Source organism: Cryptotermes secundus, unplaced genomic scaffold (assembly GCF_002891405.2).
Source record: "Cryptotermes secundus unplaced genomic scaffold, Csec_1.0 scaffold1016, whole genome shotgun sequence".
NCBI lineage: Eukaryota > Metazoa > Arthropoda > Insecta > Blattodea > Kalotermitidae > Cryptotermes > Cryptotermes secundus.
The window spans coordinates 1,367,124-1,389,710 of NW_019724759.1; the positions used below are offsets into that span (position 1 = coordinate 1,367,124).

The 22,587-nt window shown below is 42.2% G+C and overlaps 2 protein-coding genes across 5 annotated transcripts in view; one reads left to right on the plus strand and one right to left on the minus strand.

The window, feature by feature from the left end:
• Positions 1 to 1,947, minus strand: part of LOC111862963 — an 18,354-nt gene extending 16,407 nt beyond the window's left edge. For 2 of the 3 annotated variants that reach the window (XM_023848853.2, XM_023848854.2), the window contains exon 1: positions 1,751 to 1,947. In XM_023848853.2, coding sequence (XP_023704621.1) covers positions 1,751 to 1,858 — 108 coding nt within the window. In that variant the 5' untranslated portion in view covers positions 1,859 to 1,947. The remainder of the gene's footprint in view (positions 1 to 1,750) is intronic. The other variant, XM_023848852.2, reaches the window with a different exon arrangement.
• The window catches only part of LOC111862965 (Golgi-associated PDZ and coiled-coil motif-containing protein), a 48,496-nt gene that overhangs the window by 19,652 nt on the left and 6,257 nt on the right, over positions 1 to 22,587 (plus strand). For both annotated transcript variants that reach the window (XM_023848856.2, XM_023848857.2), the window contains exons 3-8: positions 13,126 to 13,330; positions 14,727 to 14,898; positions 16,017 to 16,284; positions 18,321 to 18,446; positions 19,641 to 19,768; positions 21,398 to 21,550. In XM_023848856.2, the coding sequence (XP_023704624.1) occupies positions 13,126 to 13,330; positions 14,727 to 14,898; positions 16,017 to 16,284; positions 18,321 to 18,446; positions 19,641 to 19,768; positions 21,398 to 21,550 (1,052 nt within the window). The remainder of the gene's footprint in view (positions 1 to 13,125; positions 13,331 to 14,726; positions 14,899 to 16,016; positions 16,285 to 18,320; positions 18,447 to 19,640; positions 19,769 to 21,397; positions 21,551 to 22,587) is intronic.

Here is a 22,587-nt window from a genome sequence, read left to right on the forward strand (position 1 = left end):
CGTCTTGTGCTTCTCAACTTAGGAGCTGAGATGGTTCAGTTTCTGTATTTACTAGCTATAGGCTTGATGAAGGAGGTTCGATTCCTGACAGAGCCAGAAATTATTCTCTTCGTCAACGTGGCTCTAGAGCCCACCTAGCCTATTATCCAGTTGGTTCTATGTGCTATTTCTCCAGGGATAAAGCCGTCGAGGCGTGAAGCTGGCCACTCATCTCTGACTACTGCCGAGGCTAAGAATGCATGGACCTATACATCCACGCCTTCATACGTCATCGTGGCGTTGGGTTTAATTGATTGCAAGAACAACCTTACCTTAACCTTCATTGTCGTAGCTAGAGAAGGAAGTAGATTGAAGCTAATTGGTAAGGTGATAGTTCCAATTTCGGTAACCTTTTAAAGCCCAGCGGTTGCTACTTATACCGCCTGCTTTAACATAGAAAAAAGAGAAAGCCTACATTCTGCACACAGAATGTATTTATATGGTCCTTATGGCTCTGACAAGAAACAAAAACTCTTTCCCTATGCAACATTAACCGGTTGATCTCTGGAGCACGGGCGTAATATGTTTCCTATGAGGTACGAACTCCATGGAGCTCAGTCCTTCTTGAGAGGCCACCACGCGCTCATCTACTCAAGAATTTCCGAACTTTTATGGAACCCGGAAGTTCATTACTGCGTTCACAAGAGCCTGCTTCTGGTCCCTGGCCTGAGCCAGATGAATTCAGTCCATACCACCCCATCCTATTTATCTTAAGATTATTTTAATATCAGCCTCTCTCGTACTTGTAGGTCTTCCTAGTGGTATTTTTCCTTTTGGCTTTCCCACAAAAATCCTCTCCCCTTCGTACTACATGCCCTGTCATCCTCTTTGATTTTACATTCTGATTGTATTTGGCGAAGGAAACTCTTCATTATTCAGTTTTCTCCAGCCTCCTAATATATCATCCCTCCTGGGTTCAAACATTCTTCCCAGCGCACTCTTCTCAAGAACTTTCAGTCTCTGTTGTTCCCTCAATGTTAGAGACCAAGTTTCACACCTGTACAAACCTACATGCAAAAATATTTACACAAAGATATATTCTTCTGCCTTGAATACTCTATGGAAATTCGTGGAAATATTTTGAAACAGCATAAACTTAAAAGAGACTTCTGTCTTCTGGGATATAACTCTTCATAGCGACCGCTGTGAGAACCTCAAATCCTATATAGCATAAACATAAGTTTGTAATTCTGACTTAGGAGTTTTTGTTACCGTCTAAGTGCAGCGGAGTTCACTATTTTTTCGTATTTCTCTGTTGAACACTACATGTCTCGGACATCTTGAGGAGTGCAGGTTGTTGTTATGGATTCTACTGCCCACAGTAATGCCGTTTTCTTTCCAGCTATTGTATTTGGTTATGTGGGTTACACGTGGTTGCTTTTGGTTTTGTTTGGTTTGCTGGTTGTGGTATTACAGTGAGCAGGAGAATCCTTAACCACAACAACCTGTACTCCTGAAGATGGCCGAAACATGTAGAGTCCAACAAAAGAATACGAAAAATAGTGAACTCCGTTGCATTTATACGGCACAAAAACTCATAAATCAGATCCATACGGTGCAACAGGATGCTGGAACGTAACATACGTTTATAAGTAGAAGTTCTGGTTGGCCCCTCCTGGGAGACGCCCATGAAAGTGTTGAAATACGACAAAATCGTGGAGAGAAGTTTAATGAACGGATGGGATTGAGGCGTAACTGTGCTGGTTCCTACCTGCTGGTTGACTGCCGCCCTGAAGTTATTCCAAGACGGAACCGCTGGTTCCTGTGGAGGAGCCGTGGCCGCATGCTGCAACAGCAGCATCAGCGGCAGCAGTAGCATGACCTTCGCGCTGTTCTCTGCTGCCAGTCCGCACTGTACTATAAGGAGGATTCTTGTCAAAGTCTGATGACACTTCGCTTATGTTCCGACGTTTGCTTCATAGAGACCGCCGCAGTCGCAACCAATTTGTTTGTATTATTCGTATCAAAAACGTTTATTCGCTTATGTGCCGTTTATGTATGAAGAGATCTAAGGTTTGTTTTCACTGCGGTCCATTAGGCGTCATGGCTATAAATAAGTGACCTCCATCCTGCTTGAGGTTTTCGTGGTGTCGTTTGGTTTACAGTGAATAATTTGGACAGCCCCAATGACCGCGCGGCACGCGGTAGCGTAGTTGGTTGAGGCTACAAGCTACAAGCTGGAAGGTAGCTGGTTCGATTCTCGATGAGATCATTGGATATTTTCAGTTTACCTAATCCTTCCAGCCGCACTATGGCCCTGGATTCGACTCAGCCTCTGACAGAAATGAGTACCAGAAATCTTACTAGGGGTGGGGGGTGAAGGGCGGCCGGCGCGTAAGACTGACAACCTTACCGCCATCTGTGAGTCGATTGCGTAGAAAATGTGGGAGCCCCGACGTCACACAACCCTATGGGCCTTCACGGCTTGTTACAGGGATAGCTTTTACCAATGACCACGATTTTTGTTTTGAAACTCTACCTGAAATTTGACATAAGTCTGCATTGGGGACCTGCCTTTAGAAAGGTTGTACCATTTGTTCCTCCCCGCTGAACTTAGCTGCATATGAAGTGAAGGCTTTTGGAACCATATTTCCGTGTTTCGTCTGCATATCCGTCTCCCCCCCCCAAAATGGCCCTACGTGTGAATGTCATGTCCCAAACTGTGTTATTCTTTTTAATGTCCCTAGTGACAGTAATTCTATCATAGCGAAAACACGAATGTGTGAAATTCAGAAAGAGTATTGTCATTTTTTTATTATTTTGCAGTTTATAAAGCTACAGATCTTAAAAAATATAATTTATTTTAATGAGATCAACTTGTTATCTATATGTATGTCTCCCATATCAACTTCTGAACCGATTGATCGATTTATACGAAATTTGGTATTAACGTTATGCCACAGGATTCTACCCCAGCGCCGTACTTTTTTCTAATATTCTACAGTCAGGATAAGAACACGAGGGTGCGTGAACGTATGGGATATGAGCGACATGAAGACATTCAATTCAGGGTTCTGAATTCGAAAAATGTGCATCTTTTATTATAGTGCCTCTTTTTTCGTTATAGATTAACAGCGTGTCGGTTGTGCGAAGAGTTTTCTTTAGCTTTCCGTGCTATGGCAATCGCTTGTGGACCATTTTAGTTGAGCTTGTGAAATTTGGTATGGAGGTGGTTGATAAGCACACGTACGCAGTATGTATACCATGTCTATAAGTCAGCAGCCACATACAGATACGATGGAAATGCGAATCCTTGCAGTTGTTTTCGAGGAATTTGACAGAGAGAGGAATCCCTGCATGAATGGTTTGAAGCTTCCACGGCGACCACTATACAGTGAAGTCTTCTCTATGGGTGGGAGAGAGAAAAAGGTAAAGCTATCCCTGTAACACTATGTGAAGGCCCATGGCGTTGTGAGACGTCGAGGTTCCCACATTTTCTAGACAATTGGCTCACAGATGGTGGTGAAGTTGTCAGCCTTACGCGCCGGTCGCCCTTTACCCCAAGAAGATTCCTGGTACTAAGTCAACACCAAGGTCATAGCGCGGCTGTAAGGATTATGTCAATTAAAAAATCCAGTGCCCTCATAGGGAATCGAACCTGAGACCTTCCGGCTTGTAGCGTAGTGCCTCAACCAGCTACGCTACGACATGCCCAATTTTGTCGGTGGATGAGTTCTGTTAATGTTTAGTTACTGTCCGACGTTTCAGAGATTCTAACACCAGGGAGTAGTGTGCTGATGGGGACAAGAGACAGTCTCTGAAACGTCGGACAGTAACTATAAATTAATACGGCTGATCTCCCGAGAAAAATTCAGTGAGCGTCTACATAACTAAGGCTTGCTTCATGAAACTAAAATAAAATGTTTCTGGACTTGTGGGACGAGAGTTGTATGCGGCAAGAAAGTATGCTTGAAGGGCTGTAGTAGGAACTCTTGCCGCGCTGTTGTATTCTTCATGTAGCATTGAGATGTGAAGCTGTAGAGACTCGTGAAAATAAGTTACTTCTTACTGCACGTGACCTTTGTTGAACTGGCCCGAGATATAAATGAAAATCTTTGTTTTGATATGCAGATTTGTGGCGTTTAATGACTGTTATCTAAACGCAGACACTGTGAAGGCAGCCGCTGCCAGATGCTGCCGACTTCACTGCACTGATCCCTTACGTCCCCATGCGTGGTCGAACGTAATAAAGAAAATCGCGCTCTTTTATCGTCTAATCGCTTAATTGTCCAAAAAATATCAGAGGCCCGTAGAATTCGGTATTTGAAACTGCGTTTCTCGTGTATTCGGGATGTAAGTTATCATGCTCAAAATTTCGATCAAACCTCCTTTTCAGTGGGTAAAAGGAACAGTTTCCCCGGGGGTAAAGCGGACGGGGCGTAAAGCTGACCACCTCCATCTAGTGTCGTGGTCAAGAATGGTTGGGCTATACCTCCATTCCCCCCATATGTCTACATGGCATAGCGTTTAATTAAGCACAGGAACAACTTTACGTTTTTTATCATATTTCGTGAACTTTGTGATTTCTTGTCTTTTAGGCATTAGGTCATGATCGCTTCCTTGCACTTCCTTTTGTTATTCACTAACCATTCAATTTATTTATTTGAATTCTCTAGAGCCGGGATGTCTCGGTCGATATATATGCGGGCTATACGACTTGGGTTCAATTCCCGGCAGGGGCAAGCGATGTTTTTCTTCTCCGTTGTGTCCATACCTGCTCTGGGGCCCACCGTCATCTCTTTACCCGGGAGTAAAGCGAGCGCGGTGTGAAGCTGACCACTCACCTCCCTCTAGTTCCCAGGTCAAGAATGGTGGCGCTGCGCTTAACTAATTGAGCACTACTCCATGAAGGTGTATGGGGGAGCGGATATATAGATCCACATTTTCTTGACCTCGGCACTAGTTGGAGGTGAGTGGTCAGCTTCACGTCCTTGCCGTTTTACCCCCGGGGATAGAGCCCGCCATACCCATTGGATAGGTTGGGTGAACCCCAGAGCAGTTCTGGACGACGTGGAGAAGAGAAAATTCTTGTCCCTGTAAAGAATGGTTCAAACCAAAGTTCTAGATGGAAGTGAAACGCAAATTTTATTGACTAATATACTTTTCCATGAGACGTGGAGTTTTCGAGACAGGTAAATAAAATTGAAGGGACAATTCTTACGCCACGTGTTGGTTCCATAAATTGTTCTTTTTACCGCGAAATTCATAATTACCCATTTGGCCACTTAACATCCATTTAGCGAAGTTAATTAATAGAATTTTAGCTTCACGTCCCTTATTTTTCCCGCTTCCAGAATGACTTTGGAATTTACCAGTTCATGCCCATGGGACATGGGAACTGTACTTCCTGTGTCACAGAGGAGTTAACAGTGGAGACATTCTTTCCTGCATGTAGGCCCATTCACACTATTCGTGGCGTCACCGACATGGCTTGGAACATCACCGGAGTATTCATGTCGGCCCGCTCACATCGGACAGACGCCGGACCGTCACAGTTGTATTTCTCCGACGCCTGTAGCTTTTTGTTTCCTAGGACCGACAGATATTGGCACTTCAAAACATTCTTTCCAACTTTGTTGGCCGTTGCCTGTAGGCGGCTGTTCTTGTTGGTGATATATAGTGTGATCATAGGTAAAGTGGTCCCACTGCTTAACTAATTAAGCACTATACCTTGGAGGCGTATGGGAGATTGGATGCATAGATCCACATTTTCTCGACCTCAGCACTAGCTGGAGGTGAGTGGTCAGCTTCACGCCCCTGCCTCTCTACCCCCGCGGAAAGAGCCCCCGGTACCCATTGGATAGGTTTGGTGAACCCCAGAGCCGGTCTGGACGATATGGAGAAGAGAAAGTTCTGACCCTACCGGGACTCGAACTCCGATTCCTCGGTCCCCTAACCCGTAGGCAGTCGCTATACCGACTGTGCTACATGCTTGTTGAAATACAGAGTAATTCTAAATTGTCGGGGTTTCCGCTTATGGGCTACCCTCTACATTTGAGGATACAGTAAACCCTCGCTAATCCGCTTTAGCTGGGGGAGGGGGTGAACCGGATTAATCTATACTCCGAATTAGTGAAGCAAAAGGTAACCATAAAAGTCGAACAAACTTATAACACAAATGAGAAATTTAATGATATAAGTAGTGCTGTTGAAAATAAATAACAAAATATCACTGTAGAGCCTTTGTTTAAAAACTATAAAAAAACAATACATTTATTCGTCGATAGAAGACTCAGATGTTGAACTTGTTTTTGAACGTAATAATTTCAGGTTTGAAGAAACTGTCGAAGTGTTGCCTGAACAGACAAGTGACTCATCTGCCTTCCTAAATGCCATGTGTCTTTTGAAGTACGTACTCAGCTGTGAACATCATTTTTCGTATTTCGATCCGGATTAGCGAGAGTTTACAGTATTTTGTTCATGGTCCGTCTCCTGTCGGCTTCGTTACGTATAACGTGAATGGGCCTTATTTTGGATGCTTAGCGCAAATTGAAGCCTTAAAGCATTCATCACACGATTAAATTAATTAACATAATTTACTGGTGACAAGTGTAAGATGTTGCTGGAAATTATCCCCATGACATCATGCGAGACTTATGCATAAGAGCCCTGCCGTTGTTGCAGCGCAGTGCAGGCTACTCTAAGACGAGTGCGCCTCGCGTTGCGCAGAAGCGCGTTTCGTGTTCTTGCATTTATGAAAATGGTTCTTTAGCCTGCTTTCCGTATTTTAAAGCATAAAAGGAGGGTTATGTAAACACCTTGCTGTGTGTGTGTCTCCTCCCCCACCCCAACGTTGCTACAACGGCTCTGTAAACACGTTCCCGCGGCAAGGAATACAAAACAAACTCCTTGGTTTTAGTCCGCAAGCAAACTATACCAACAGAGCGACCACCGTTTGTCGGCGAAGTTAATGCCAACTTTAGCGGATAGAGGGTGTCGCGTGGTCAGCGCAACGAATCCCCACCTCCGTTAATTTCGGTTTTCTAGACCGAGGGCAACGAATACACACGCAACAATAAAAGAACTATTGGATGCGGTGTTTTCTGTGCGGTCCGTGTCGTATAGAATACTCCACGTTTGATTAACTAAGAATAAATAAAGTACCGTCTGTTTCCCCTTGTTTCTCTCTCAGTATTCTCCCTTTTCTCCAGTAAATACTGTGATCGCTCGAAAGTGCAATCACTTCTCAGTTTGACATCTCCCATTCTCCCTTAAAAGGACAGTTTTAGTACCCGTCTGTCCCATTCCCTTAGATCAGCATCCCTTGTCATGCCCTCACCCTTTGACTTCCTATATAACCGAGGCATTTCCTGAACTAACCCTGAAGATGGAGGCAGCGTATTCCTCTTGAATCGTCGGTATCCTTGTGCAAGACTACACGGTGTCATAACCAAGAAAACCGGGATCCGAACAGTAACTGCTATAAGAATGTCAAAACTTATAGAAAAATAATTACATAAATAAGCATTAAGGCATTGGCAACTCGAACAGACGATGACTTTTATAAACAAATTAAACTGTTAAGGTTGAAGAGTGCTTGACAGAAACCAGACAGGACAGAAGCGGACAAAGTGTATGCTCTGCTCTTAGCGATGTGGGTGGCCTACACATCCCTCTTGTGCTATGAATACTATCCTACCTGAAACACATAAGACATACTGGAATAGATTTTTAATCGAGTTGTTTGGTATGCGTTCTGTACAAAGACAATGTAATCTTGACTTGATAGCAGCAGCTTTAAATAAAAAGTTAAGCGGTAAATATTATGTGCTGTGACAGGTAGTAACGTTTGAACCTTTTCCCCCATCTACCCCGAAGATGAAGGCAACAGGTTTCTCCTGTCTACCAAGAGTGCGGCAGTTTGCGACGGGCTATGGGCTGGACGGTCGGTCTTCGATTCCTAGCAGGGACAAGAGAGTTTTATCTTCTCCACATCGTCTAAACGGGCTCTAGGGTCCACTCGGCCTCCTATCCAATTGGCACTGGGGGCTCTTTCCCCTGTGGTAAAGCAGCCGGGGCGTGAAACTGGCCAGTCCACTATATATCTTCATGGCGTATTTAAGGAGAGAGACAACGTTACTTTTACCTACCAGAGTTGACGGCGACATCCCCGAAGGACTTACTATTCACCGCTCTGGGGAATTATTTTGACGCGTTGTCGCTTGTTCGCTATAGAAAGAAGAGTTGCGTATTGGCCCTTAACGGAAACACTACAGGTTAGGTTACAAATTTACCCTAAGGCACAGATGCCTGTGGGTGGCCTCTCGTTGGCCACCCACCCTCTACTGCATCGCTGTCTGGCGAAAGGGTCCACAAGGGCACTCGATTTGAAGTTCGAACATTTTTCTCGCATTTTCGTTAGTCCTTGAATGGCAGCACAAAACATGAGGACAGCGTGTCGTTATAGACACACAAACCAGAGTGTAGCGGTCCTGTAAATAGCGCTAGTGCTTCTTATTCGGATAGTCCTGGGTTCGCGTCTCAGTCCCGAGACCTGCTGGTCTGTTCTGAGGTTTTCCGTGGTTTTCGACATTCTCTTCAGACGAATTCCGAAATTGTGTCCCAAATTAGGTCGGGATGGCTGAGTCTATCGTGACTATGCTACGGGTTGGACGATCGAAGAATCCTGATGCTATTTCCGACGGGTGCAAGAGAATTTACTCTTCTCCTATAGCGTCCGTACCTGCTCAGGGACCCAACACGCCTCTCATCCAGCGTGTACTGAGGTCTCTTTCTCCGGGACATAAAGCTGGCCATCCTCCATCTATTGCCGATATTAAGAATACGTGGAGCTGTACCTCCATCCTTCATATATCTTCATGGTATGATGCTTATTTAAGCACAGGGACAAATTTTTCTTACATCCAGTTAGGCTACGATCGCTTCCTTCCCAGTTTTTCTAATCCATCATTCACTAATCATCCTGCTGTGTTCTAAATTACTGATACGTCGTAAATAAATACAGGCACATAAAAGGACGTCACATCCTTATCGTCTGTCTGCCTTACTGAATTGGTCCGTCAGTACATTCGGAGCCTGTGGGAAAGCAGACAAGGTCACTTGTAACTAATGTGAGGTTTGAGGTTCTCACAGTGGACAGTCTTCTGGTCTGCATAGATAGTTACAGAATACACGGTGTCACTTCCCAGCACACAACAGTATTCACTCATGAGCGTTACCAAGACTTATTCCAAAAGAGGGTAGCCAGAGAATTGATGTGCTTCCCCCCTCCCACGGATTGGGGCCACCGGTCGGAGAGGTGCCAGATACAAAACTCGGCTGGGACATCGGTTGTTCTCGCTGAAATATTCCTTCATTTTCCTCAGTCCCTTCTACGAAATGCCGGGATAGCCTTATCTACTATATCACGGACGTTTTCTTCCATAGCATTTCGGCTTCATTATTCACTGTCATCGAATCATTCAACACTCTACTGTCAGAACTACTGACAGCGTTATTAAACCTCTTGTGGGCTATTTTAAGATGCTGTCAGTATCTAGAGACAGCCTCTATGGTCTAGTGGTCAGAGTACCTGGCTACAGATCCTAAGGTCACGGGTTCTGTTCCCGGCGCTACCAGATTTTCTGATAAGTAGTGGGTCTGGAACGGGATCCACTCAGCCTCGTGAAGATAATTGAGGGGCTATTTCAAGGAAATAGCGGCTCCGGTCTAGAAAACCGATATTAACGGCCGTGGGGATTCGTTGCGTTGACTACGCCACATCTTCTATCCGCTAAAGTTGGCACTAACTTCACCGACAAGCGGCGGTCGCTCGGTCGGTATAGTTCGCTTGCGGGCTAAAGCCGCGGGGTTTGTTTGTTTGTTTTTTGTCAGTATCTAGGCTATACAGCGTTGAATGGTAGGATGACTGGCGAATCTCGAATTGGAAAGAAGTAGCTGTGACATAATCAACCTACTATCCCGATATTTGCCGGGAAGGACTGAGGAAAACCGTACAAACCCATCAGGATAACCGGCTTCTCGGCCGAGATTCCAACCAAGCACATCCACAATACGGATCTAGCGTGTTACCACTAGATTAATTTTTTGAATGTGTCATTAAATAAACTATAAATAAACAAATGTTAAGTAATGGGTTATGAAGTCATGCCCCCTCATTAATCTGAAAGGAGAGCAATGAAAAATTCCTGTTACTTTCTCTAGTATCCTGAAGAAGATTCAAACCAGGCCCCCTGAGCCAGGCCTGACTCTGTGAGTGGTCCATTAGGTGACAGGAAGTTCATAACATGCATAGCATATGTCCAGGCCAGTAGTACTGATTAATGAGCAAATGCATGTGCACTGTTTCTTTCAAATCATATGCTGAGAATGTTGCTGGGATCTGTTCACAAGTTTTTCTTTAAACAGCATCTAAAAAGATAAGTGTTATAAATCCCATTTGCTTTGAGGCACCAGGAAAGTTCTATTTGCAAAATGTTCTGCAGTATTTTGCTCTCCAATCCTAACATTGGCATCATAATTTAAACACAAAGCAGATCTTTACAAGAAATTATAATTTAAATTTGTTGTCATTTCTTATCTCATCTTACGTTCTTAATGTGAACTTCATAATGGTATGTACTTAGAAAGATGTCTTGCTAAATAAATACTGAAAGGGAAATTGCACTTTTTTATGTTGGAAACACAGCTAAACTCTTGGAGCTAGTACAGGATGATACGTGATAGTTTACCAATGTGAACAGAATACAGTGAGTACATGCCTTGGTAGATGTTGGGAGAGTTGGGTTGTAGAAAACGTTGAAATTAGTTTCTTGCCACATGGAGACATAGGCTCTTTATACATTTTTCTACTGGACTTCTTGTGGAATCAGACTGAAAGAAATGGCGCAGCCCAGGCAAGCACCAGGTCTGTACTGCAGATTACACAGTCCAGCCAAATTTCGTTTTCATGACTAAAGTATTGCTTTACTTATAATTATTAATCCATTACAGCCTCTTAGTGACTGACCGTGTACAAGCCTCTCCTCATATACGTTATTCTTCCATGGGCAGTTAATGGTGAGGCAAGTACTTGTAACTCGCCAATGCGAAGCAGGTCATACAGATCTGCCTTTCCTGTCAGTGGATCTGCCAGTGTTCTTCCCTGTTATTCTGTCTGCAAGTCTCTTCATGTGTTTTTATCTGTGTACCTGTTTCTTCCTTCTGTATGCCCCTGTCTGTACAACCCTAAAATCTATCTTTCAGGTTTTTACTAACTGCTGAGAACCGTTTAATGTAAAGATGATTTATGGGCTAATTATGAAAAATGTATTTACCTTTGTCCTTTTTTACCACAATGATATTTAGGGCACTGGTTACAGATTAGTGTAATCTGTGTGTTTTTTGTACAGCCATTTTGTATAAATTTCATAAAGTTTACTTGGAGTATGTAAAATACTTAAATAAGTCTCACGAAGAACTTGGAAGAGGGGTCACATTGTAGTGTAGTTGGTTAAAGCACTGTGCTACAAGCTGGAAGGCCACTGGTTCAATTTGTGATAAGTTCGTTTGATTTTTCAATTGACCTAATCCTTCCAGCCTCTAACAGAGATGAGTACCAGGAATCTTACTGGGTGTAAAGGGCAGCTGGAGCATAAGGCTGACAACCTCAGCCATCTATGAGTCGATTGTCTAGAAAATGTGGGAGCCTCAATGTCTTGCAACCCTATGGGCCTCCATGGCCTGTTGCAAGGATAGCTTTACCTTACCTTTTCCAGGAAGAACTTAATGATGCCCACTTCCATTCATGTTCTTCACTCATTAATGTGAGAGAAAGGTAAACGTCATGGCATGAGGATGAGTGGGGATACTGGAAGTGAGTGGTCAGCTTCATGTCTTGACCACTTTACCCAAGGGTAAATGATCCCATGGTACCCATTATAGAGGAAGCTGTGTGGGCCCCAGAGTCATGCTGGACGTGGTCTCTAGAGGAGCTCTGGGGTGATCCACTGTAAGGAAGCCACAGATTAAAAATTGTAAATCACCCATTAATTTGCCAATAAAAAGGAAACTTGAGAAGTACATACTTTGGTAGATGTTGAGATAATTAGGTAACAAAAGATGTTTAAATTGGTTTCACCCCCTGCTGGAGATGCAGGCTGACACGAAGCAGCATGTTTGCGAATGTTGCAGCCAGCATGGCTGGAGGGATCACAGACTGAAGGAGATGTCATGAATTGGGCAGTGTTGCAACGTACACAGAATTGCCAGATTTGGTTTTAATTAGTAAACTGTTGTGATATGTAATTATTAATTTGAGGCCTCCTCCTGGTGAATCATTCTGTATAAATTGATAATTATACAATTAATGTTACATTTCTGTGCATAATTTACACTGTACAAACTCTCTGAAATTAATTACATAGTGCTAAAACAAATTTCGTAAATTCTCCTTCAGACTGGTCTTCCTTATCCAGTAGGAGCCAGGTTATCTCAGTCATATAGTGACCTGGCTATGGGCTGGACAACCGGGAAATCAGCTCTGGGGCCCACACACCCTCCTATCCAGTGGGTGCCAGGGACTCTTACACTAGGGGTAAAGCTGCCAGGGCATCAGGCTAAACACTCACCTCCATTTGGTGCTTATGTCAAATATGCATGGAGCTATACCTCCACTCCCCATACGCCTTCATGCCATAGTGCTTAATTAAGAACAGCAACAAGATTTTAGCCCTTGATCCAACATATCTGCAAGTTTGTTTGAGTCATCATACTTTCCTTCTTTGGGCATGGTCAAAATAATTTGAATTTATTGTAGCATTATTTATATTTGGCAGTTGAGTAATCAAGTTTAGTTGACTAGTGACTAAACCATAAGAAAAAAGTGGCCAAGCAGGTTGATGTAGAGTAACAATCTAAATTTGCATTTTGGGAGTGCTGGATTCAAATTTTGGCAAGGACACTGGCTGTTCTGAGGATTTTTTTATTTTCTGCAGTCTCTCTCTCTCTCTCTCTGCATATAAAGGGATAATATTTTGATTATGCCATGGCTGCTTCCTTCCAAATCCTTTCCAATTCATCATCCAGATACTGACAGCATCATGAAATACACCAGAATAAGAAGTAAGTTCAGTTTTATCCTTGCAGGCAGAGTTGGTGTACCTCCGAGCAGAGCTGATTGATGCTAAGGCACAGCGTTCTGTACTGGACCAAGAGCTACACACTCTGTTGTTACAGCTGCATGCCTGCCAACTGCAGCACCTGCCTGGTGTACACACGGAACCAGATGCTGAACGAATCCGCAGAAGATTAGAGGAAGAGTTGCAGCAATCTCCAACGCATCAGCACAGATGTTAGTCTTCTTCCTTGCAAGATATCATTGCTTCCAAAGTTGATACCTTAGATGTCACAAGACGCCATACAAATCCAGTGTGATTGCTGTGAAGTGAATCTACCATTAGAGAATTACTGCAATGAATACTACTCTGTGTATAATTTCCATTCATAACCACAGAGTGAAGTGGCCAGTCAACTTGAGACTTGATAGGGAAATGATACAGTTGAAAATCATGCTGTCACCATAGTTTTGAAATACCTGTCTTCAGCCATTCCAGTATGCTGGCTGTACAGACAGTTTACATAGCACCAGTGCTGATGCCATTCCTGTCTGATGATAGATATGTGAAAAGTATGATGCGAGCATTTGTGTCTAAAACTAAGCACAACATGGTGACCATACAAAAAAATACACAGTAACTGCTTGCCAGTTATTGTGGTCACATTCCTGAAATATACAGTGCTTCACAAAATCACTGTTTTAAAAGATCAAGGCATTGTGGGTTAGAGCAGTGGTTCTCAACCTTTGTCAGACCATGGCCCAGTAATTTTTTTTCTATAAGATGAAGTCCCAGTACTGGGCCACGGCCTGGCGGTTGAGAAACACTGGGTTAGAGGAACTGTGGCCACTATTAACACACTCATCAGAGCATAATTAAGTTATGTGTTCCTTCATTAAACACAAATTTACACAGTGTTAGACATGAATATGTGTCAGAAGAGGGTGCTGGAATAGTAACCTGAAAGCTAGGAAAATTGGTTCAGATGTCCTTATAAATCTGTCCCTCCTGGTTTTCCCATGGTTCAAAAAGCTGTTGATAATTTCTGTGCATACACAAATTAGAGATCAGTGACAGATGAAACCAGACACTGTTTGATAAAAGTGAATACAATTGGAAAACTGCAGATACTTGAAACCCGTAGTTGATGAGGGTTTGCTGTGTTTGTATTTTACTTTAAAGTTCATGTCAGGACCTCATGACTGGTTGAAGACAGTCTTGGTGAAAAAAAAAAATAAAATAAAATCGCTTAGTGGGGGGTGGAGTCCAACTGGGTCCACTCTGCACTGTGACCACTGATTGGCCTATTGTAGCCTGCCCTGGGTAGTTATGATGATGGAGAATTTGGTGGAATGAAGATTGACAGGGGAACCGAAGTACTCAGAGAAAACCTGCCCCAGCAGCACTTTGCCCACCACAAATCCCACTTGACCAGACCCGGGATCGAACCCAGGCTGCCACTGTGGGAAGCCAGCAGCTAACCACTTGAGCTATGGCACGGCCTAGTGTTGGTGAAAGTTGTAACATATGCCTGCAAGTTTCATATGAAACATCTTTGAGGTTATATTTTTTAAAGAAGCCTTGCAGTTGATCTCATATGATGTATTTATCAGTGTTAATTTTCATTCGCAGTGAAGGAAGATGGAATGCAAATGAGCCTCTTGGAACTGGCATCTCTCCACAGTGAACTCTCTCAACTGCGAAGTGAAAACACAGCTTTGCGTAACACATTGCTTGCCTTGCAGAGCGAAGTGTATGGTGCCAAGCTTACAGCAAAATACCTGGACAAAGAACTGGCTGGCAGGTTGATATCACATTGATCATAATGGCTTATATATATATATATATATATACTACCACAGTCAATAAGTTCATGGAATGGCCGTAAAGCGTCGTTGCAGTGCACTGCAGCGGATAGGTTGAGGCACAGTATGATGCCCTGTCGGTTCATCTCTCGTCACAGCTAGGGGTAGTTGTGTGCAAACAGTGTAAGTAGAACTGTGACCTCTATTGTGAACTGCAGTTAAATGCAAGTGGTGGAAATCGAAAATATGGCAGTTTGAACAACGGGAAAAATTCAAGTTCTGCCAAAAACTAGGCAAATCCCCTAGCAAAACATTTGGCATAGGAAGAATTGGCTGTTGCTACATGACAGCGCCCCTGCACATCGCTCTGTTCTTGTCCAAGAGGAACTGGCAAGGCAACAGGTCACCGTTTTGCCACACCCTCCGTACTCACCTGATCTCGCACCATGCGATTTCTTTCTCTTTCACCGCTTGAAAGCAAAGGTACGTGGTTGTAGATTTCGGTCGTCCGAGGAGGTGTGGTCATTGCCACAAGAGACGCCGTACGGGAATTTCCTGCCAATATGTTTCAGCAATGTTTCGGCAGCTATATCAGTGTTGGCAGACTTGCATAGTGGCCAACGACAACTATTTTGAGGGCCGATGTGGATCTGTGTAAGTGTATGTGAATACCTTGTAATATGATGCAATAAAACCACATTCCACAAACTTAATGACTATACTATGTATTATGGTAACCATGGTAACCATGGCTGCAATAAAGCCACATTCCACGAACTTAATGACTCTACCACATATACAAGTATTCCATTAGAACAAGACAGAGCACTGGAATGTCTCTGTGTTACCAAGGGAGCTTGTTGCTAAAGTATATCCTTATTTATTTGTTTGTTTGTGTGGTCATGCTTTCTGTCAGTAGCTTGCACTGTATAGAGTTGCAGGCATTACCTAGCAACAGCAGCTATTTACAAAGTCACTTCTTAGCAGTGGATCTATGTGCCACATTATGCAAAATTGGTTATTTACAGATGGTTAATTTGGAGTATACTGTACTGAGATGCAACATTAATAGTTATTATCCATACATTTATCGATGTGTTTAATTTATTCGTTGCAGAATACAACAGTTGCAGTTACTTGGGCGAGAAATGCGAGGTGAAATTAGGGACAAGCTATGGCGACAGCTAGAATCAGAAATCTTATTGCATCGCCACAAAGCTGTGATAAGAGCTTGTCGTAGCAAAGGAAATGGCACAGGTGGTGATAATACAATACGTGCATCAGAACCTCCATTAAATGATAACAGAAGTCAGCAGGGTATTGATGAACCTAGATTCGTCACCGTCCAGCGAGAAACGGGAGAAGGTCTGGGAATTTCCATTACTGTAAGTACTTTTGTTAGTCCTGTGCCCTCATTTTCTTCTACTTGGTCGTTTCCTCAGTAGGTTCCAGCTATATCAATAAAGCTGTGTGATAAAAACGTAAATTACATAGGATGTGAGGTTCTCAAAGCGGTGATTATGAAGAGCTCTATCTTCTGGGATATAGTGGCGTGTAGGGTCTGAGGTTCTCACAGCGGTGGTTATGAAGGGTTCTGTCTTCTGGGATATAGCGCCGTGTAGGATCTGAGGTTCTCACAGCAGTGGTTATGAAGGGTTCTGTCTTCTGGGATATAGCGCCGTGTAGGATCTGAGGTTCTCACAGCAGTGGTTATGAAGGGTTCTGTCTTCTGGGATATAGCGCCGTGTAGGATCTGAGGTTCTCACAGCAGTGGTTATGAAGGGTTCTGTCTTCTGGGATATAGCGCCGTGTATGATCTGAGGTTCTCACAGCAGTGGTTATGAAGAGTTCTGTCTTCTGGAGTATAACGTTGTCCAGTCCGTTGAAAGTCAGCGGATGTTTCAAAGGATCATGTGACCTCCATCTTCAGGGTTAAAGAATAAGTCAAGCAAGAAACTAGCATGAAACAGGTAGCAAGCAGGGCTAATTTCTTGCTTGGCAGATTCTTCAACCCTAGAGACGGAAACGACATGTTCCTCCAAAATGTCAGTTGACTTCCAATGGGCCACATGGTGTTTATATCCCAAAAGATAGAACTCTTCACTTTTATTAATATCCTAATCATTTTATGTCAGTAGTATAATAACCAAGGTACATGTTAAAAGTGGAAATGTTTTAAACTTTTCATGGTAGATAAACTGTCAGTGACGGAAAGTGCCTTTTGTGAAGCTTGTAACTAATGTTGGAAGTCGGTGAAAGCCAGTATAGGAAGGAAGTAGCTGTACGGTGCATGAGCAAAAATTAGAATAATTTCTACAAATTTATGAAAAGAGAAAGTCTAGTTAACTTTCTAACATTCTACATTTCCTATGAAAACGTCAGTGGTCGTTATATTAACTGTATGTAATTTATGAGGGTTCATCTTTCTAACCGTCCATCTATCCATCACAATTTTAAGGCACTTCCAGAGAGAAAGTAAAACGACGAAGAGTACTATCTTGTGTGATGTACTGCCATGTAGCATGATAGAAGTCCACTGACATTCTGGAGGACTTCTACCAGACTGTATGGTGTTACATCCCAGAAGGTGGTATGCTCTTCACAGTCACTGCTGTCCAAACCTCACATCCAGCAAAAGTGGTAAATTCTTAGTGTCCTAGTGTTATTATTGTGATAGAGCGATAATATTATTTCAAGTTAAAAGGAAAAGATTTGGCCATCAATACAACAATATTTAATTAAATAAACCAAGATAACTCTTAACAGTTGGTTTATTTCAGTGGCTGCTACATGTTTCAGTCCTCACGGGACCATCATCAGGTTTATTTAATTAAATATTGTTGTGTAGTTACCTTGGTTTATTTAATGAAATGTTATGTTGATGGTCAAACCTTTTCCTGTAAACTATGACACACAACAGGATGCGTATGACGAAAATATTATTTCAGTTTAGTCAATCAGAAGTTATTTCTATCTTCATTATATTTATATCCTCACCATTATTATCATATCATTATCTCAGGTGATTATCAGTGCCTGCATAACTGAAACAAGTTAATCCTGTGTCTGCTTCAGAGTTACTGTTTTACAGCATTGCATGCTTTTTCTCTGTAAAATTTTAAGCTTTCACAGTGAGTAAATGTAGAAGTCTTCTTTGGCAGTCGCTTTGTGAGGATGGAATGTAAGTCCATGCTTATTCTTCTTTTAATCTTAATGTTCTTATTTCAGCATTCAGAAAGGAAATAATTGATACCATCTTACATGTGACTGGTGTTCTCACGTTTACAATTCATATTATTAAGAAGAGATGTATTCCAGAAAATAGAACTCTTCATAGCCAACACCATGAGAACCTCAGATCCTAAAATTTATATTGTTATTTTGAAGTTTTTTATTTTATTTTTTATGTTTTATCATTCAGGGAGGCCGTGAACATGGTGTGCCTATTTTGATCTCAGAATTGGAGCCCGAAGGAGCAGCAGCAAAATGTGGTGCGCTGTATGTTGGAGATGCGATACTTTCTGCAAATGGCAAGGACTTGAAGCAGGTAACTGTTGTAATATGAATTCTAAATTATTGTCAGGGTTTCTGTGGCCTATAATTTTCAAACGAAAAATAACAAAATAAAACTGCTTGTGGAATATAAAAATGTAACTCAAAAAGTTTTATTATCCATAAAATAAAACTTCTTGAATTACACTTTGACATTCCATCAGCAGTTTTATTTTGTTATTTTCGGTTTGAAAATTATAGGCCATGGAAACACCGATAGTAATTTAGAATCACCCTGTATTTTTAAGGCTAGACATTGAAGTGTAGTTCTGGGTTGGACTTGCTTTGTGTGTTGCTTTCCTTAGTGTCTCCCGATGAATCGCTAAGTCATCTGTGTGCAGCAGGTCACAGAGGATGAGGACCTGAAGATCGCTGCCTTCTGGGAAGTGATGCCACATAGTCTAGTAGTATCACAGGAACCTGCACCTTCCTTCTTCATGGCACAAGAAGAGATTATCTTCTACCCTGTCACACCCTAGAACACAGTAATATTCATAGTCACTGCTGTGAGATCCTCAGATTTGACCATTGTTCCAATTATTTGAACACATGACAAACTACCATAGTAAATCTCACTTAATTTTTTCGAAATTGTGGGGTTGTCTGATTGAATTTAACAGCAGGAAGCAATTTCTGTGTCAAATTGAGTCCATTGGAGAACCTAAAAGAACACGCATATTCTGAATCTAAGTTATGGAGTGAGCTTGATGTATTTTGGTAATGAGGTGCTTATGATAAAAACTGAATGTATGAACAGAAACAATGAAGAAAATGAGAACATTTTGTTTAAAACATTTGGAAAAGAAGATGGTGATAGGATGAAATTAAAATAGAGATATGATCAAATTATGTTAATGGTTTACACATGATTGTAACTGTATTTGGTTGCTGCTGGCCTGTAGGTCAGTTGTTAGCATCCCTCAGTGTATACAGGAAGTAACAACTGTATGCAATTTATACTTGATCTGAGGTTCTCTCTGTGGTGACTAAGAAACACACTGTCTTCTGGGATATGGCGCCATGTAGTCTCATAGAATTTTACTAACATACCTACAAAAGTCAGTAAACTTCTACCAGACTACACAGCATTCATATCCCAGAAGACAGTACTTTTCAAAGTTTTAATTAAATTAGAACACCTTCCAAAATGTCTCCAAATTATGAATACAGAGCCCTGATGTTCATGCAGGCCTCTCATCAAGAAGCTGTGGATATCTTGCAGTCGCAGTTGGGTGACATGTGCTTGGAAGTGCAGTACATTGCAGCAGAGGACAGCGATGAGGAGAATTCACTTGGAGAAGACATGTATGGCTTTAGGTAAGATGTAGCCTGCAGGGAGGATAGGTGATGGTTTATGTCCTCTCTTGAATATGTTTCAAACTGGCATACAAACTCACTGAGATTTCTACAGAAAATTGTTATGATAATCAACATTGTATTATCCGCACCATAGCTTAAGCGGTTAGTTGCTGGCTTTCCACCGCGGCAGCCCGGGTCTGGTCAAGTGGGATTTGTGATAGACAAAGTGGTGCTGGGGCAGATTATTTCCCAGTACTTTGGTTTACCCTGCCAGTCTTTATTCCGCCAAATCATCATAATCACCTGAGACAGGTACAATAGGCCAACCAGTGGCCGACATGCCGAGTGGACCCAGCCGGGCTCCACCCCCCACTATGTGAACATTGTATTTGTTCAACCCTCTATTTACTTCATTGTGATCCACTCACATGTTTCAACCCCTATGAAGGACAGTGGAATTGCAGGTTCACTAAATACGCACACTGTGATTTTGAAAAGTTCAGAAAATATATCTCCATTCACATTAAAGCACTAAGCTTTTATTGGCATAACAAGGTGCATGAAGCAGTGGTGCTATGTAGAGGTACATTACAAACTTTGGTTGGTTGTGGGCGGGCGTAAAGGTGGACTCTGAAGTACCTCCCCATGCATAATAACAGAATAGCAAACACTGAGCTTATTCACAATTCATGATACCATAACTGTAATGACATTGCAAGGGACATGATTTTGACGAAGAGTCAGCAAGCATAATGTGATGTAGATTTCTCACCTCTGTCTAGGTCCATTGTGTGGAGACTTATCTCAGTTGCCATTATGCTGATAGATTTATTATTACATTTTTATTTTGTACTATTAACAGATCAGACTTGGGCACTAACCGCTATGACTTAGGCAGCCTAGGAATGGTCATTGGTAAAACTCGGTAATGTTACCGGTGCCTTTATCTCAGATTAGAGGGAGCCATATGTATCCCACATCTTTACTTGGTTTGATGATGGCCTATTCTCTTGTTCTGATAAATATGAACACTTTCACTTGAACCTCAAGTGAGGTAAAACCTCATGCAGAGGAATATTAAATGGTGGTTCCACTTTATTATGAAGACTACTGTGTTCTGAGATGTGAGAGCTTGTATGTCTGACAGGACATTACCACTTTTTCCTCCAAAACATTTGTAACATTCTACCAGATAACAAGAAATCACACGAATTTGATTTGTTTCATTCTGGTCTGTCACACTAATATCATTATCAGTGTGACTGGTTAAGATTTTCTTATTTCAGTTATTCACGTGAATAATTGAAATAAGAAAATCTTAACCACTCACACTGAATGGAACTATTTAGCTTTTTCAAGAAATCACACCCCAGAATACAGTTATGTCCATAGTCATTGCCTCAGATCTCACTGAGGAAAAGTATTAGTTACAGAGTCTGTGTTTTTGCATATGCATTGACCTTCACAGATGACACACAATGGCAGATTAGTGTTTCATGTGGTCTTGTTCAGTCTTTCTTGGGTGGAAGGAAGAGCAACCAAGGAGGCTCTATTTTTGTTGAGAGAAAGAAACTCGCAATTATTGTTTTTGAAAAGTAACTAGCTTTCTTGAATGCAAATATGAAAAGCAAGTACATCTGTTTGCAGATACCGGTTCTTTGATGATGAGGTGCTGGATGGAAACACCATGGTCAACTTACACCCGTTACAGAATGGTTACAGCAACAGCCAACAAAATGGTAACAACCGTGCCTTACTGTCCACTCCAACTGCTCCCCGAACTCCAGAATCACCCAACAGGTAGGTGTTAAATATATTATCAAATTTTGATATAATTTCTTATTGCTGTTATACTGAAAATAAAGTTAACAGACCATAATATTGGTTGTGAAATGACATTTGGTTTCATAAGATTTGAGGTTTTCACAATGGTGACTATGAAGAATTCCATCTTCTGGGATATGATGTTTTGGAGGAACATATTGTCTCCATCTTCAGGGTTCCTCACTCATGGATGTCTTATACCCTGAAGATGGAGGTGATACAGATGTTGTCTCTTCTAGTGCTCAAAACAATGGGAACTGCATCTCTTATGCAGGTTTTTTCTCTGAGGAAGTTGGTTTTATCTTTTTAGTTTTCATTCCATCAATATTCTGTAATCAGTTATCACTTTTGATGTGTGGGGTGGCCCCGAGTAGTCCACGTTGATCTCAATCCAGCACTCAATGCAAGGAATTTATGATTATCAGAACTGTAGTACCTTAGTCTGTAATGCTGCTTTTACTGCTTAGGGCATTGCTTGCCTACTCATGGAGCTGAGCCCTTCTGGAGGAGCTGCCAATTCTGCAGCTACTCAAGAATTTCCCAGCATTTTATGGAACCCGAAGGTTCATCACCGTGTTCACAAGAGCCCTCCACTGGTCCCTATCCTGAGCCAGATCTATCGAATCCATACCATCCCATCCTATCTCTCTAAGATCCATTCTAATATTGTCCACCCACCTACACCTTGGTCTTCCCTGTGGTCTCTTTCCTTCTGGCTTTTCCACCAATATTCTATATGCATTCCTCGTCTCCCCCATTCGTGCTACATGACTTGCCCACCTCATCCTCCTTGACTTGATCATACTAATTATACTTGGAGAAGAGTACAAGTTATGAAGCTCCTCATTATGCAGTTTTCTCCAACCTCCTGTCACTTCATCTCTCTTCGGTCCAAATATTCTCAACACCCTGTTCTCAAACACCCTCAGTCTATGCATGCATTATATTGTAATGGTACTAGTATTATCCATTATATGTATACAATGGCCGTCCTGTAGTGCACACAATTTCAC